The 18138-nt window shown below is 43.8% G+C and overlaps 1 protein-coding gene across 1 annotated transcript in view; it reads right to left on the reverse strand.

The window, feature by feature from the left end:
- The window catches only part of PRKCQ (protein kinase C theta), a 54551-nt gene that overhangs the window by 33500 nt on the left and 2913 nt on the right, over positions 1-18138 (reverse strand). Inside the window, exons 2-3 of the mRNA XM_039571440.1 lie at positions 4653-5051; positions 3386-3511 (exon numbers count right to left, since the gene is read on the reverse strand). Coding sequence (XP_039427374.1) covers positions 3386-3503 — 118 coding nt within the window. The 5' untranslated portion in view covers positions 3504-3511; positions 4653-5051. The remainder of the gene's footprint in view (positions 1-3385; positions 3512-4652; positions 5052-18138) is intronic.

An 18138-nucleotide genomic window follows, 5' to 3' on the forward strand; every position in this document is an offset into this window, starting at 1 on the left:
ACACCAGGCTTAAATAAACAAACCCTGCAATGTGAATGAACTGCCCGATATATGGGATCAGACAATCACCCCTGCTGCATCCCCGCTGATGGCTGTGGAATTCTGCCAGAGATTAATCTAACCCCGGGCTCCTGAAAAATGAAATAGCAACTGTCTTTCCCAGGGAGCAGCTTCCACTGTAGCTGGGAGTGCTTTTCCTGGAGGCTTTGCTGAGTTCAAACACAGAGCAGGACCTTCCATGAAGCAAATGTCACCAAGGCAGGTGGCAAAATGGCACCTGGCCAGGTGGCTTGTGAAGGCAGAAGTCACTTTTAAAGGGCAGACTCTTTTTATATCTGAGAGGCACATATAATGTCTGAAATATTTTGTCATCAATTATAAATTGCTGTAACACTTCCAACTGTATGGAGGTGTGGTTTGTTTTTTATTTGTTTCGGGTTGTTTTTTTTAAAGATTGTATTATGATGTGCCAGGGTCCCTTTTACAAAATAAGCAAGTGGAAAAATCTAAAAGGCTGCCCAAGATCTATCCAGAACTTCTGAAATTCTTTGGGGTGATCTTGCTGTGACATCCCTGTGTCCACAGATGATGCTCATCACTCCCAGATCCCTGGGAACCTCTGTCCCAATGACTTTTTCGTTATGTCTGGTCAACAAGAGACAGCCTTTGGCATGAACCCAAAGTCAAACTCCCTGTTTTTGGAAACCAAACACATTTATCATCTACCACTGTTCTGTTTGCAAAAACACACCCAACCAAGCAAAAAAAATCCAAAACCAAAAATCCCCACACTTTGCCAATGCTAAACATAGAACCACAGCTTGGTTTAGGTTGGAAGAGACTTTAAAAACCATCCAGTTCCATCCTCCTGCCATGGCAGGGACACCTTCCACCAAACCAGGTTGCTCCAAGTCCCATCCAACCTGGCCATGGACACTTAGACTTGTCCTGCCATGCTCAGTAATCATTTTTGCCCTGAAAAACATTTTAATGGCCAAGTGTCAGAGCAAAAGGCTGGTGGTCAGGATGATTTGCATCTCACATCAGCTGTGCAGCTGATCCACTCCTACTTCTTGGTCATGCTAAAATTTTAGCCAAAATTTGCATATCAAAGAACCAGTATATATATATATATTTTTTTTTTTTTTTAAATCCCATTACAACTGAGTAGCAAGTGCTTTGTCAAATCAGGGAGTTGGAGAACAAACTATGACCAAAAAATAAAATCATGAAGCAGGGATAAGACACAGTTTAGTGGTGGAACTGGCAGTGTTGGATTAACAGCTGGACTTGATGGTCTTAGAGGTCTTTCCCAACCTTAATGATTCCATGATTCTACCTCAAATATGTTCAGCTAATGTTTGTCTGGAGACCTTTTGCCTTCTTGAAGCCTGTTAGAGCATGACAGCTCCTTGGAACGGTCATGTTGAGAGCATTCCTGGCATTTACAGTCAGGCTCATACGTCAGACATGGACCTCTGGGTGGTCTGTCTGGTCAGGGGAGAGCACGGGGCTTTTCCAGGGTGTGATTCACCACACTCATCATGGATGTGTTCCTCAGGCTGGGATTGCTCAGACATCAACATCCAGGAATTATAGGGCAGATGGATCCTGTGGTGGCCTCACTTTCCTGAGTCCCCTTAAGGTAAAGTTGGCCATCCACACATTTAAACACCCTCCAGCAGCAGCAGATTAACACCTCCCAAGGGTGTTTCAGCCCACCCTCGGAGGGGAGTCTGAGGTGAACCTGTCCCAAGAGTTTCACTGATGTGTCCCTCTGGTTGTCCCACCACGCTCTTAACAGTAAGCAGATGAAATTACATCCCAGCAAACAGAAATCTCCTAATAGCAGAATGTCACTTTTCCTATGTTCAGTCCTCGCTAATGGAGAAAGGTTCCATCAAACACAATTTTTAATTTCTTCTTGGTAGAGAATTTATTATAATGATAATTACAATAATTACAATTATTAGAGTAATAATTAAAATAATTCTAATTATTATAATAATTATGATCCTTGACTCTGAGGAGCACAAAAATTATATCCCTTAGAAAGTACTTTTGTGTTTGTTGGATACCAAAAAACACTTTCAGCTCTGTGTCAGACAAATAAATATAGGTCTGTTCTGACCAAATTGATTTTATTCACTTTCGAACTGACACAGATTTCAATTTGAGTTACGGCTTTCAAAAGCCTCATTAAAGCAAACAGCCAAGCTCTGCACAGAGCTAAAATAGAACGTATTTTCTGATAAAAGTGAGATCTTTGGGATATCTTGTCATGTAGTATTTTCTTTCCTTTTGAATTTACTATTCACCACATCTTCCATTATTATTTTAAGTATCATCTAAGGCAAGACAAAGTTCACTGTGATAAATGCTGACTCTTAAACAAAAAATGAACCCCAGTGAAATACTGAACTATTTTAAAATTCTAATTTTTTTAAACTACTTTAACATTCTCTGGGGATTAGAGTCATAGAGATTCTCAATAAATAGGGATTTCTGAGTGGATTTTATTTTTCAAAGAATCACAGCAGGAAAATTAGAAATTTATCAAAGATTTAAGCTAAACATCAGCCAATATGAGTAATTCCCTAACACCGAAGGTCTTGCTCTTCATGATTCTTCAAAAGCACAACTGGGGAACTTTCCACCCTTTCAATGGATTTATTTTCATGCATAAGACATATAATAAATGTTTTCTGAAGGAGGACTCATCAGTGTCCTGATGAGAATCGGGAAAAATGTGAAACAATCCATAGATCCAGACACAGCAAGCAGCTTCTCAGGAGGTTTCATTTTCAAACTTTTTACACAGCACAGCAATTACACAGAGAAATTAACTCTCCCTGCAAAGACTGGACTGTTTTAGTGCCTTTTTTTTTAAATTATGGAGGTGGCTGGGCCTGTCAGTTCTCCCCCACGAAAAATGTGATTAACAAAGATGGCCCTGCCAGAATATTTTAGGACACTCAGATTTCACCTGTCTGGAGTCCCACTGACAAACCAACAACTGCTTGTGGAAGGGTGAAACCAAATACAGCTCAGCTCATCTGCCTTGTCACATGCTGGGGCTTGTAATGTAGCTGATAATAAACTCAAACTGAAGACATGGATTTGTTGGGCATTCTCTTAAAATCAGATTGCCTTGCAGACCACGCCAAACCCAAACTTGCACTGTGCTGGAACACAAAAAGGACTTCACGAACCCTTATAAAGTGGGGTTGGAACTGGATGATCTTTGAGGTCCCTTCCGAGCCAACCTATTTCATGGTTCATTCTGTGGTTTACCAGCATGTTACCTACACACATGAAATGACACAGAAAAGCATAGACATGACTTATAAAAGCCCCCATCCACATTCAACCCATCCCCACTTACCTGACTCCACGGCTTCTTTAACCATCACAGCACAGTAGGGGTTAATCACCTCCCCCTGGGATGGCAGGTAAGGGCCACTGTCATAGTTGGACAAACCAATACGCAGGAAGGGAGACATGACAAGTCCTGTGCCAAACAAAAGACAGGCGACACTTGGGAGAGAGTCTAAAAATTCTCCTGGTTTTAACCAGCCCCTTATCTCTGTCGGACAGCGGGACGCCGGCCGCTAGTTATCCATCCAGCTGGAGCCTCTCTGACTTCCTTCCACGGACTGACCCAGCGCTGCTGGATGTGCCCAAGGTAGTGAAACTCAGCTGTTGCCTTAACCACGGAGCTGAACTCATCACAGGGCTGGAAAAACCCACAAGAGCAGCTCTGAGCACTGATGACTTCACGCTGACCGTCGGGAACGAGGATGACAATGCACAGGAGTCAAATCAGAGCTTTCTTGGCTTGGGATAAACCTCTGCTGTAATTTGTGTCGAGTCACATAAAGAACCTGAATGCTACAGGAATAGAGAGGGGTTTGGGAATACTGTTGGAAGCCTGCAAGCTGAACATGAAACTGTGAAATAGCTGTGCACTATTTATATACAGCATGGAAAGGTTCTCGGGCATTCCTGGGTGCTGAACAATATTCACAAGCTATAAAGAGAAAGTTCAGCTCCTATGAACCACACTGTATAGACAGTGAAACAAAATACCCCACCAGAAAAAACAGCACCTTGGGATTATTTTAAGCAGCAGAAAAGAGAAACAAATAAAATGAAGATGCCAGGAAACACTGCAAAACCTTTGGGTTTAAACACTACAGAATTTTCTCTGCAAGGTCTTTCAAAGCCTTCAGAGAGAAGATTTAGTGAAACCAGAAATTATTAACTGCAGTAGCTAGTGCCCATCATTGCACCATCTGGGCCCAAAACTGAGATTTACTACCCAACTTTTGTCTCATCATCTGAGCTTGTCATTCCTGGCTTCTCTTCCTGTCGATGGGGAGCAAGAGGCACTTTGAACTCGGCTGCAGATGTCTGCCTTGGACCACCAGAGTTAAAGGACATCAGTGCTATCACCAGCTGTTATCTGTCAAATATATTGACAATGACACACTGTTCAAGCACAACAGCAAAAGGCTGAATGACTCGTGGTGTGGGATGCAGCCAAGTCTCTTCTGCATTTTACACACAAAAATGATCTCTCTGAAGGGACGCTTCTCTGGCCTCACATGGAAGATGTTCCAGGTTCTTTGCTGGGAACAGCATTTTCTTACCTGTAAATGGTACTTTTCTGACGGATAAGTTCAGTCTCAGCGAGGAGCTTCTCTTTTCATCACAGTTGTGGACAACATGGAAAGGACTTTCTCAGCTGAAAGAATGAGGGTAACTGCTCCTCTGGCCGGGCTCACTTCAAAACCTGCCTTTCTGTTTGAGGAGACAGGAGGCAAAACCATCAAGGGGAGAGGAAATCTTGAGGAGCCAAGATGTAGCCCTTTGCTTGAGTGTCTTCTCTCTTCCCCAGCAGTGTGGAGGGATGAGTTTCCATCAGCCCCTTGTACAAAAGTTTGGGGCCACTACAAAACCCAGAACAACTTCCAATCAGTGCATGGCCAGGTCACAGCAGGTTGCTGTTCCACTTGTATCCTGGATCTGATGGGATCTTCTCCTTCCTCCTGTTTTATAAAACAAAGACAAACAGATGCAGTTATTGCTGGGACTGGAACACCAACTCTTCTGGCTGAGTATTCACAAGCACTGAGCACTCACATTCCAACACTTTCCGACACAGATGGCTCATGAAGACAACTGTCCATGTTCTCTGACAGAGATTTTGCCTTCCCAGGAGGTTTCCCTGAATTTGCTACCCTATATAAGGCCTGTTTATACAATAAACAGTATCTGAAGACTCTTGTTCCCATTTGAGCTCCTGGGTGTGTTAGCCAACAACTGGGCTGAGTTTTCAGGAAAACAGCAAAAAGTCATAAACCAACTTGGACGGATGGGGCAGAGAAAGAGAAAAATATCCTGTGGCTCATGTCCATTGTGTATCCCTAGGAATGCACAGGTCATGGACCTCTGCATGTGGCATTGCCCTCCACTAGGAAAACATCAGCACTTCTGCAAATTTCCAGAAGCTGATGGGGAAGGCAAAGCACCGCTTGGGGCTGGGTATAGGAGATTAGGATGATCTTGGTCTCCCCTGGATGAGGGCAGCATCTTGAAGGATGTTTCACATTAGCCAAGTGCCTGACAAAGCTGCTTTGGAGAGCCATTTGCATTTAGATAGATCCTCAAACACAGGTAGACCTGTGGCACTGCAGAGAAATACGGTGAGTGGTTTATGAGTGCTCCATGGCAAGAAAAGGCTAAAATGTCTGCCTCAACTGTGAGAAGCAGAGAAACCTGATCAAGAAGGGAAAAATCTCTTCATCAGAAAAAAAAAAGAAAGTATAGACATATTTTTCCCCTCTCTGTGTGATGCAGACATTTATTATTATTTAGACATTTTCTTTGTTTCAAAAAATAAGAAGCTTACTTAGTCTAAAGACAAAAGGAAAAACAAATCAAAGGGTCTCCGGCAGCAGAAGAGAAATCCAAGGAGTTGTATGTTCTGTAGCATCAGTGTGGAAAGCTAAAGATGGCCAAAGACTAAAGCCAACAACTAAAATATCTTCATTGTACCTGTGTGTGTGAACAGAAATGTCCTCTCTGCCTCTACCATACTCCACCAATTTTGGTCACTGCTGGACAAGAGAAGATTATGATCCTCTTCCAATTCCCCAGTTCCTACACTTTTTGCTTTAGGATCCTGTTGTTCCACAGGCAGGAGCAGGAGGAAGTGCAAGGGGTTAAGCATTCCCTTACCAGGACTTTCAAAATTCACCTTTAAAAGCTCAGAGTGGCTGTCATAATTATAATCAATATGTTGGGCATCTAAGAACACAAGTGTTGCTAAAAGAATCCAAAGTTCTTTTGATGGCTCCTCAGCAATAAAATGTGGTGACACTATTGACTCAGGTACAAAAGAAATAAAATTAGGGCTAGAATTCATCACACTTCAATTAAATCAATGAATTCACAACATAGTTAGAACTGTGAAAGCCTCTTGTCCTGCTAAATACTCATATCACTGCTCCAGAAATCACTGCTTGGATGTGCTACAAGACATCAGTTCAGGTCTGTGGATCAGCTCCCTGAACAGTGACATTTAAAACTTTCCTTCATCTTAAATGCTGGATGTTCCCTCCCTCCCCTCCAGTGCAACGCTTCATTTTGGCTCTGTGCAATCAAGCACTTCCTGATCAGGTCCACAGATGACGTGGAGTCTTCATTTTTGAAGATATTCAAAAGCCATCTGGGCATGATCCAGGGCAGCTTCTGGTGTCCCTGCTTGGACAGGAGAGGGGGACAAGAAGAGGTCACTCCAAAGCTCAAGCAGCCTGTGGTTCTGTGAAGACACAGTGGGGTAGATCTCACCAAGACCCAGATGTCTACAGCATCTGCATCCCCAGGCAGTCACCTGGGCTCCTGAGAGAGGAACAGAGGGAAATTGGCACCCTCAGATCCTGAGCTAGAAACACCAATGCAAGATTTCCCTCCTTCGAGAGCAAACGGGAATACCTGGGTATGATCTGTTCACATGAAGCACCTTCACTCTAAGAGCTGGTTTTGACCAGATTCCTCAAGCCATTAAAACTTCAATAGATCCCTTCAATGTATCAAATCTAAAAGACTTGTACTGGGACTTCACATAAACCAGTTTATGGCAGGAGATGCTCTGCAGCCTCCAGCAAACAGGTGAGAATTTTCCACCAGCTGCAAAGCACATAGGTTTGGCACACTGAGAGTCAGCACTGGTAAACCAACAGCTGCCCTTATAAGCCTTGCAAAGGCTGGCTCGAGCTTGCTAAAACCAGAGTTTACTGCTGTACCAGCCTCATGTGAGCACTCTGCCCTGGGGTGGTTTTCTTTACCCTGCCTAATAAATCAGACAGATAACTGGTTTCCTGCTTCTCTCCCACTGTCTTTCCTGAAACCACCTTGGCTTTGGCCCAAACATCTGTTTTCCAGGTCAGATATCCAGCAAACTGCTACTTGGCAGGCATCCACGGCCATAACCAATTAAGGAACAACACAACTCAGCTCCAGCACGGCTCGCTGTAATAGCAGCAGTTTAATTTAACACCAGAAACGGCTGCAGTGGATATGGAGACTGTCTGCTTAATTTCCCAGTGGAAAGGATACTGTGAGGTATCTGAAAACCAAGGATGAAAAGCAGCTTTCTGTAAGAGGCCACCTGCAACCTCTCCTCCAGAGAAACATTAAATACGGTGCAATTGGGGTTCAGCAATGCTGCACCCCACTTTGCTGGAACAGGAGAGCTCTGCCCACTCTGGAGAATAATGCAACATATGGAAATCATTCTCAGATGATATTAGGAAGTAATAAGCTCCTTAACATCCTTAATCAATTGTGGTTAAGTAGAGAGGAAGAAATGAGCTCCTGGTCCCAGTCAGCGGAAGATCTGGGTGGAGGACAGCTGCCTGTGGTGGGATTTGTGCTTTTGCCTCTCACTGACTGAAAATGGATGCATGTAGGACACAGTAAAGATGGCAATTTACTGAACAAGGGCCAAATGAAAAGGGAAAGATTTCTGAGTTTGAGATGCTGCTTTCCTAATGTCATCAAACTCTCATTTTCTCGAGGTCAGAGGGAACATTTCCAGCTCTCTCTCTTTTTTTGAGGCAAAACTGTGCTTGCAAAACGAGTTCATAATCTTCAGATCAGTATCACTGAGAGGGAAAGGATCCAGGAGTTATAGCTGGAGGGTATGAACTTTCTTTCACCCCCTTTCCAAGGCATCTCCCAGCAAAAGAGGCAGGTCCTGACCCTGCAGAGTTCTGTTTGTAAGGCTGGTGGAGACATGCACATGAGCATAACACACCTCAAGGCCTTCCTGCAGATTTCAGGAGCAACACTGAACACCAGCAGTGATGGCTGAAGTCCCTCTCTCTGTTCCTGGACTCCTCATATCCTACAGACCAAACAGGAGGGAATGGGGATGTAAATAACTCCCCTGAGTGACTCATTTTGGGTGCCCATATCAGCTGTTATTTCAAAGGAGCTCAAACCAGCCTGCTCATGAAGGAGGAAGTTCAGAACCTCTCTGGGTGCCACCCAGCATATCTCACTTTCCTTTGACAAGGATGTGGATCAGAGGAGGAAAAAGAGGGGAATTTGCAGAGCCATTTAATTTTCACTCTCTCCATAGTCAGCCACCCCATCCTCAACACCTCACAAAGGTGGAGAAGGGAGAGGGGGAGGCAAGCCAGGACCAGTAGTCTCTGATGGGACTGGGACAATACCAGACTCCATGCAACTAAAGAGCCTCCCAGAACTTCCTGGAACCACATGATTTCAAAAGTGAGGTGACGCTTCCCACACAGACCCTTTCCCATCACTTGCAGACACAGAGGGCTGGGCAAAGCATTACTTTGCCCTCTGGAAATGAGGCTTTCAGGCTTTTCTAGGAGGCACAGGGATGGGTGTTTCTCTTAAAAAACCCCCTGGGATGTCTTGTGAAGCTGTGTTTGGAACAAGTGGTGTGTATTGATAACAAGACCTTTCTCCTATATATACCCTACAAATTCTATCTGGACTCTGCTGAGCTCAGGGGTTTCTTCTGTTGCATTTGTGAGGCACAAGGCAAGGCCAGAGCATCAGGTCTATTTTCAGATCTTAAACATGATTAAACTGCAGTGGAGTGAATACAGGTGAACAGATTTACAGCTGTGGAAGGGTTGGTGTCCATCCCACTGGGGAATTGCAGGAAAGAGCTGTTGCGAATGCCAGTGGTCACTACATTCATCCGTGGACTCTAGGATGGAATCCTCAACCTTTCTGGCAGACACATGTATAGCTGGGCCTTAAAAACAGAGAAATTGTGCTTTGCTATCCCCTTAGGTCTCCTCATAAAAATTCCTTCAACATGACATAAACACAGGCTGTGCCCAAGGATATGGTTCAGCTTTTCACCCCATGTCACACTGCAACTTCCCAATCTCTTCCAGCACAGCCTGATGTCTCTTTAGAGCAAATTTGTCTAAAAGAAACCTCTATTTTCTCTGCTTGACCAGCGAGTTTGCAGCTGCATCCACCCCCTGGTCTGACTGACCTGGCAGGGATGCGAGGGCCTGTCCCAAGCAGGAATGATGATGATGATGTGTGGGGGTGGCATGCAGCAACTGCACTTTGGCTGGGACAAAGAGGCTGGGAAATCCTAGCCTGGCTGCCTGGGAAGAGATTAAGGGTGGATTCACATGGATGTACAGAGACAACTGCACTGCACATATGGGCTGCCACCCCAGCTCCCAGAACACCCAGCACGGAGATATAAACATTTGTAGGGGTGCATCTTCCCATCCTAAATAGAATATTTTAAATAAAGCCAAACCCATCCTGGAGCTGCTGTTTCGGTCCTGTGGTTACACAAAGATGGCCAAGGTCAGTCCTACCACTGATGTTCAGATATCCAGTGAAAAGGACCCAGATTTTAGGGTTTGGCTCAGGAGCAGATGCATTCGTGTCTAACAGTGATCACAGCTTGGAAAGACAGTGACAAACAGCTGGGTGAGGACTTCACACCAAAACCATCCACTCTGGAATTTGCTTAGAAATGGAAAAAAGGTCCAATGCACAGGAACACCACTGAGCAGTTTTTAATTTGCTCATCAAGGAGGATACAAATTCTTACAAAAAAGAGAAGAATCTCTCTCAGACATGCCTTTTGTTTTCCTGCAGACAACATGAATTTATCTGCCTTGCAAAATGCAAAGAGAAGGAGAGCAGACCCACCAAATCTTTATTTTGATTACAACCCTCCAGGCCCTGTCCCTGAAGCCAGGCCAAACCCCTTTTTTTCCTCACATTTAATGAATTTTTGTCATGTATGGTCCTGAAACAAAACAATTTTTCTCACTTGTACTGTTAAAAAAATGCCCAACTATTCAGTTTACTCTCCTTTGTAAAACTTTTCTCTTTTTTTCTGCATTTTTGGGGTCCAGCGTATTAAGAGAAACTTGTCAATTTTGCTTCCTTATTTTCCTGGAAAGCTTCTGGTTATTTTCCTTCATTTCTGTAAGATCTGGGCCACACAAGTTAAAAAGAAATGTTTCTGAAGTATTTATCCCTACTGTACTTATTTATAATTTTTAATATTGTATTTTCAGGTTTTGTCTCCTAACAAACACAGACCAAGCTAGAGGTGGCAGCGCCCTGTTTATCAAACACTGAACACAAAATTCTTTCAAGAGATTTTCGATGTAACAAGGGAAATAAAAGTATCTTGAACTGAGATGTAGCTACAATATGTCCTCTCCTTTTTCCTCTTATTCATTAGCACAGCAATTTCTGTATTTCTGCATGATTTTGGCACTGGTTCATAGATTTCTTGCTATGGCTTTTTGGGTGTTTTTGGTGCTTTTTTTAATGACACAGGTGAAGTGTTCCTTAAATACTTCATCGTCTTGTACCAGGATGTTTTTTAATGCACTGACTTCCTGCCAGTGCCAGCATCTGCACGTATTTTTTTACTTTCTTTCTCTTAAAAAGAAAGAAAAATCCCATGGAGGGGTACAGCCTTATGAACATCCCTCCTTCTGCAGGCACAGTTTCATGCTGTGATGAACCTCATTCAGCAGTAGAGGTATTTAATGTCTTTGTTTAATCCAGAAATCTGCTCAGGGTATTTGGACCCTGGATTACAGAAATGTTGGGCTGGAAAAGAGCATTTCAGTCACCCCTCTGCCACCCAGCAGACTGTGTCTACACATCATCCTTGTGGTATCTGTCTGGCCATCTGTCAGCAGTGAAGCTTCTTGTGTGCTTGGTGTTACCACTCCTCAAAAAAGTGGGCAAATTTACCTCAGAAACCTCAGATCATAACTGGAGTCCACACTGGACATGCACACCTAATTTCCATGTGACAAAATGGACTTTGGAGATGTAGGCCAGGCTGGATGGGGCACTGAGCAACCTGGGATAGTGGAAGGTGTCCCTTCCCATGGCAGGAGGTGGGAATGAGATGATCCTTAAGGTCCCTTCCAACCCAAACTATTCTATGATTCTATGTATTTTAGGAAACTAGTTTTGATCTAGGATTGTCCCACGTTTCTCCAGATCTTGCGCCATTATTTAAAGAGAATCAGTGTTTTCTCCTCACTCCTCTGCACTGGATGTTTCCTCTCAGGCTCAGCAGAAAGGAACTGCAAAAAGATGTCTGACCATCCAGAGAATTCATTTTAGGCACCCCAACACCACGAGCCCAGCTCTGGTCCACAGCCCTCAGCTGCCTCCTCCTTGCCTGAAATCCTCCCAGGAAGTCTGCAGGAATCTCTGCCCCTGTGAGCACCTGACCCAGCTCACATTTTACAATGAACAGCACCAGGAATATCGCAGGTAATTCAGCTTTTCCCACACCTTTGCAGCTTCCTGTTTATTCTGTTAATTACATAAATATATACTAAAATTGGAAATATTTCGTTTGCAAAGCAGGTGCTGGCAGATCTACAATTTCTGCCTTCACTCTCTGCTCCATCAATTTTTGTTGCCATGGCTCCACCACAATCACCCCCAATTTTTTTTTTTGTTTGTTTGTTTGTTTCCTTCAATCTCAGGTGCCACATCTGTGCCATCTCTTGTCAACACCATCCCAACTCCAGCTTCCATGTCCTTCCCACTCCCAGTGCCTCTGGACTCCAGCCACCGCCTGTAATAAACTCTGATATATAATTTCCTCTTCTTCAGTCATATTCAATTTAAAACTGCATTTCTACTTAAATAAAGAAGGTCTGGCTCCAGTTAGGCTGAAAGTCCTCTTCCCATTTATAGCCTGGTGTCCTGTTCTCAGTGTCAGAGCTCCAGATCAGTTCCTGGGAGACTTTCCACCTCTCCATATCTTTCCACTCCACTCACCATTGAACTCACATCAACTTTATCATTTATCCACCAGTTTCTTTCTGTGCTTCTGCCCTTAGTTATCTCCCTGACTGGGAGGGATATAGGACACACAGTGGGTGGAAAAATGAAATATAAAACACAGAGAAAATTAATTTTTGCCCAAAGTGCTGAAAATCAGGTTTTGGGGATGTTTTGTTGCTGTTTTAGTTTCTAATTTAGTTTCTGGTTTTTTGGTTTGGTTTTTTTGATATCACCATATGGCTGCTTAAGCAAACCTTCATGAGTTCATCTTCCCACTGTGAGAAAAGCTAAATCATGAACATGCAGACAAAAATCTGCTTCACCTCAGCATCGCTGTCCCAGCTCAGCTAAGCAGTGCAGAGCACAGGGAATGTGCTGTCCCTCCTCCTGCACACACCACAGGCCAGAGAAAGATTCAGCCACACCCTTTGGTGTCCAGGTACACTCACAAAATCCCAAACTGTGACACACTGAAGGTCCCTTCCCTCTCCTCTCCACCCAAAGAAACCAATCCCTGACACCCAGCATCAGAAATTCACTCTCCTACCTCCTCCATACACATTTGCATGTGGACTATTCACCCCAGGCTCTCTTCACACACAGCAGAAAGAAAGAAACCTGCTGGGTTTTCAATTTCCATTATGCCCATGTTGCTGACTAAAATGGGTCAAATGCCTGGTGGCCTCAAATGCCTCTTTCCCCCCAGGGCTGAGGGAAGCCAGGCCTGGTTCAGGTGGAGGTGTCTGTCTGGCATCCCAGCTTCTGAGGCAAGAGGGGATGGCTCCCACATGGGGGGTCTCACCTGCCAGAAGCTGAGTAAATTCAGAGATCAGCTTATGGGTGTTTTTTCTGCATTGAAACCCCCATGAGCTAACACAGGTATTGCAGATAGAGAGAAATAAGCTGAGGACAGGAGGGTTTACAGCTCTGCCAAAGTACAACAGACTGAATCAAAATGCATTGAAACCTTTATTTACTTTCCTTGAGGTTTGAATCTGGTCTATAAATAAGGCAGAAAGACAATGTTAATGACTAGGAATTGGAAAAACTGTCAGAGTCCATATAATTGAATTTTCTAATGAAGAGATTTGGTAAAAGCACCATCCTTTCCAATTTCACTACAAAATACATTGCAGAGAATCACCTTGCATTGTTTGGGGGGACAAGGAGAAAAAGAAATGTTTTCAGGAGTTCTTTATTTACTTAAACAATGTTTTAATTGTTTTAATAACAATGTCTGTAGTTGTCCTGACACCCTCCCCTGGCATGAGGGGGAGGAGGGACAGGGGAGCTGAAAACGGAAGCTGGAGGATGCACGTTCTTTACTATTTCACCTGTGCTGTAAATCAAAACATAAATAGCAAACTGTTACTGTAAGGGTGGGAGGGGAAAATCTGAGTAAATTCAGCTCTCAGCACGTGCACAGTGCTTCAAGATAAGCAACAGTGACTCCCACAACTGCGCTTGTCCCTCTGTTTTCCACGGATAAGTAGGGTATGACCTTGTCCAAATCCCATTCACAAGTCAGAGCAGATCTCCATAAGCCTCAGCTGTTCTTTCTGTTCTTTCTGTTCTTGACATATCAGCCCCAAAATGCCTCCTCTCTTGCTCAAATTCTCCTCCCACCCCAGCTTGCCCTGACTTTTGCTGGTGAATTAGGTGAGAAAGAGGAGCAGCCTCACCAGCACACAGATATTCCACAGCAAAGTGAAATGATCACATCAAAAACCTCCTCAGAAGAAAACACTTGGATCCAACTGAAAAATTAATCACGTGTTAGTTTAGTTTTGAAACAAAATCAAGTTAAGCTTCTGCTCCCAACAAAATCTGGAGTCAGGTTCCTGGGGATTTATGGCACCAGGTGACCCCAGAGCTTGGCCCCTTTGGGAATGTGACATCCTGCTGCTGACTGTGGTGTGCCTGAGAATCCCTGGGGATTGTTAACTGCTATTTACAAAATCATGGGGTCGTAACAAGACCAAGCTGAATTAGGACTTCACTTGGACCAAGGCAAAGCTGAAACATGCCTGTATGGTTCAGGAAAGTCACTCCAGCTTTATGTGAGTGTGTGTGATCTCCTTCCCCACCTCTGGAAGTGTTCAAGGCCAGGATCTGAGCAACCTTGTCTAGTGGAAGGTGTCCCTGACCATGGCAGGGGAGTTGGAACAGTCTTTAACCCAAATCATTTTGTGATTCAATGATTCTATGACAATCCTACTGCCACCCTCTAGCAATTCTCTCTTTTACGTTTTTGGGAACTTTTTTTTTTTTTTAGTTAAAAAATAAAATTAAGGCCACATATCTGGGCAGATTAAATCTGGCCTCTCAAACAGAGGCATTTAGCCCAAATGAGGAACTGCTGTTGTGTGTTTGATCCCAAGGAAAGAATTGGGCACAAAGTGATGAGCTACTGCATCATTGAGGACAGACAGAGATAAAATATTCCCCTACTAAACCCAAGAAACACCTTGCTGTCAGTCCAAAGCTAGGGGTACATTTGTCAGAAGGGTTCTTTACTCACAAAAAAACCCAGAATAACTTCACAAAACAACTCAGCCAAAGCCCTACAACCAGTCTGCTTTGAGAATCCTCTTTCACACATCCCTGAGATGAGCTACACTAAACCCACACTCTCAGCAACTGGGTGCATTTACAGCGGCGTGACAGCCCTTCTGCTTTTTGGGATGCACTGGGTTTTTTTGCTTTTCCAGAAACATGTGGTGCCATGACATTTGAAGCAGGAATTGCACTTCCTGGCCTGGGTGGGTGGCTGCTGTGCAATAAAATATCCCAGTGAGATGGCAGAAGAGGAATCTGTGCTTGATTTAGACTATTGTTTGGGGTTTAGGCTGTCTGTTGTACTCTTCCTGGATCTTCCAAATGCCTCATACTTCACAGAATCATAGAATGGTTTGGGTTGGAAAGGATCTTAAAGATCATTTGTCATGGGCAGGGACACTTTCCACTAGACCAGGTTGCTCCTGTACATTGCACTGATTCCCCACTGCTTCATCACTGTAACTTCAGCACCAGAGCCCTTCAATACAGTGTGTTAGACAGAAACACAGCTGAATCTATACCTTAAACCTTCACCCTTCTGCAGGAGGGAGGCCTGTACTAGCTGTCCCCAGCCCCACACACCCTTCTCACCTCTTCTCACCATAGACCTGTCTAGCTTGTACCCGCCTCACTGTTACCAGCACCTTTTTCTCAGTTTTTTTTCTCCTCAGGTGTTTTCCTGACTCAGATTGTAGTCCTGATTAGTCTGAGGTCTAATCCACCTCCTCAGCTCAGGGATCTGCTTCTGCAGGCACACTCACACCCTCTCCCATGTTACTACCAGTGTCTGGGATGACCTTTTCAAACCAGTTTCAAACATCATTTTCCTGCCTTTCTAAATGATAAAACCCATGGGCAGCAGGTGATGAGAAGTACTTTTTGTTGCCATAGAAAATTCTGGTAAATACATCTGATAAAGAATCATTTTTTCAATTAAAAAATATGCATATTTTCTGAGGAGAAGTGATGGGTTTTGCTGTAGGGTCTGAAATGTTTTGATAAAGCTGACCAATCACAACAACTCATCAATAAGGTTCTCACATATCTTCATTCTTTCTGCCAACCAGATTTATCTGCAGATGAACACTACTGCCTTGGACACTGGGGATGGAGCCAACACCTTTCTGCACCACATGAAGAATTAATTTTGCAGCTTGGAAACCCCAGGAAATAACTGAATGGAAATGCACGTATCATCTTTAACTAAACTCCTACAAGACACAATAACAGTGCTCAGAATCAAAACATCTTTGTTGTGGACCAAAATATTTCCATGAAAGAACTTAAAAACCCTGACCATCTTCTGTGTTTTGGAAAGGAAATCACCTTCATTTCTCTGGTACTCTAAAGCCATCTTAGTCTGTAACCCTGATGCTCCCAGCTCAGATCCTGCTGTTTTAACACCTTACCAGGAAACAGGTCAGTGTGCCCAGGAAGAGCTGGAATCTTGCTACACACAAGGCTGCAATACCTCCTTCTTCTTTCCATCTCCTTCTTTCACCTTTTCTACTTCCATATGTGCCATGGCTTTGCTACATTTGCTTTCACTCATAAACGTTGTATATAAGAATATGCATGTCATAGGGTCAACTTATTTTTATGGATTCATGTGTTTCTCATCCCCAGCTCACGTCAGGGCAGTTGTAATTATGGAGAGAGTCCTCCCACTGACATGTTTGCTGATAATTACATCCTGATAGGTGCAAAAGTTTTTTAATGTCATTTTTGGATTCCTTTACATATCATGGAAGATGTTCCAACTTTCTCCTGTAGACGTCACATCAACTACTTTCCCTTAGTTGTCCATGGTCTGGTAAGCCTGGATGAAAACTGATTTTTTTTCATCACTGTGGATGCCTTGTCTATGCCAGGAGGTGATACTTTAGTAAATGAATGCAGATTTCTCATTAAAAAACCTTGGCAGCGTTCAAGGCCAGGTTGGATGGTGCTTGGAACACCCTGGGACAGTGGAAGGTGTCCCTGCCCATGGCAGGGGGGTGGAACTGGATGATCTTTAAGGTCACTTCCAACCCAAACCATTCTGTGATCTATGATTCTAGCAGAATCAGGCTGAATATGATACATGGATGGCCCCAAGATTCATCACCTACCTGTCCTCACTTGTTTACTAATGGGAAATTGCTTTTGTCTTTCAGGGGTGGTATTTCCTATGCACATGCTCTGACTATTTTGTATTTCCTGCAGATAAGTGGGATGATAAGGAAAAGAGGATACACTGTTTCACAATGAATGCCAAGCACATTAAATGCCATAACAATTGAGGCAGTTGATTACTGAGAAGCAATCCAGCCCAAAATGGGTCAAATGTGAGGTAGAAATGACCATTTAAAAAGGAAACAAAACAGAAAGATGTCATGTTGAGCTTATCCCCTGTACATCTCATGAGTCTTCATGGCTCAGATAAATACGAAGGAATTCACTGGAGAGATAATTGAGCCCTACATCCTCACTACACGTGGCACTGGGGTGACAGAGATGGGGCACAGTTTTGTAAAAGCTGCACCATTTTCTTTTCGTCTCACCCTGGGTGCATCCTTTAAAACTGTACACTTATTCCACTCAGCATCTCTGCCCAGAAGGAGAAAACTCAGCACATGTTCTTACACATAGGTGGAAATAAAAATATCCCCAAAAGAGGTGGCACCATTCTGCCCCAGCAAACTGTTCCGAAGCAATGGTGTTACTAAAAGGCATGATACAAACCAGAGGAATTATCCATTGCTAAGACAGCTGGGTGTGATTTGAAAAGTAATTTGGGTCCCTTCCACTCTCACCATCACAGTTAATAAATGTTATCTCTGCTACTGGATGTGATCTGGCTGGTGGTGAGATGAAAAATCTCCAACAGGCCTGATAAATAACAATATTAACACAAAGCAGCAACGATGCAGATAAATCACAAAATTGACACAAACAAGCCATGATACAATAAAAACACTGTGCAATTGGCTACAGAGAAGGGTTTGCAGTTTAGGCTGCCTTTGCCAATGTTTTCCTCCCAACCAGGAGCTGGATGCAAGGCGTGGAGGCAAACAGAGAACAACAGCACGGGATGGAAACAAACTGTCAGTGAGTGTTTGCAGGCTGCTTCCAGTGTCAATCACCAACGTTTCTGTGTGAGAACAGGCACGTGAGCAACCCTGTGAGGGAACTGTGCAAAGCTGCAGCTACCTGGGACTACAGGGTCAAGGCTCTGATTAA

This window comes from Corvus cornix, chromosome 1A (assembly GCF_000738735.6).
Source record: "Corvus cornix cornix isolate S_Up_H32 chromosome 1A, ASM73873v5, whole genome shotgun sequence".
Lineage (NCBI taxonomy): Eukaryota > Metazoa > Chordata > Aves > Passeriformes > Corvidae > Corvus > Corvus cornix.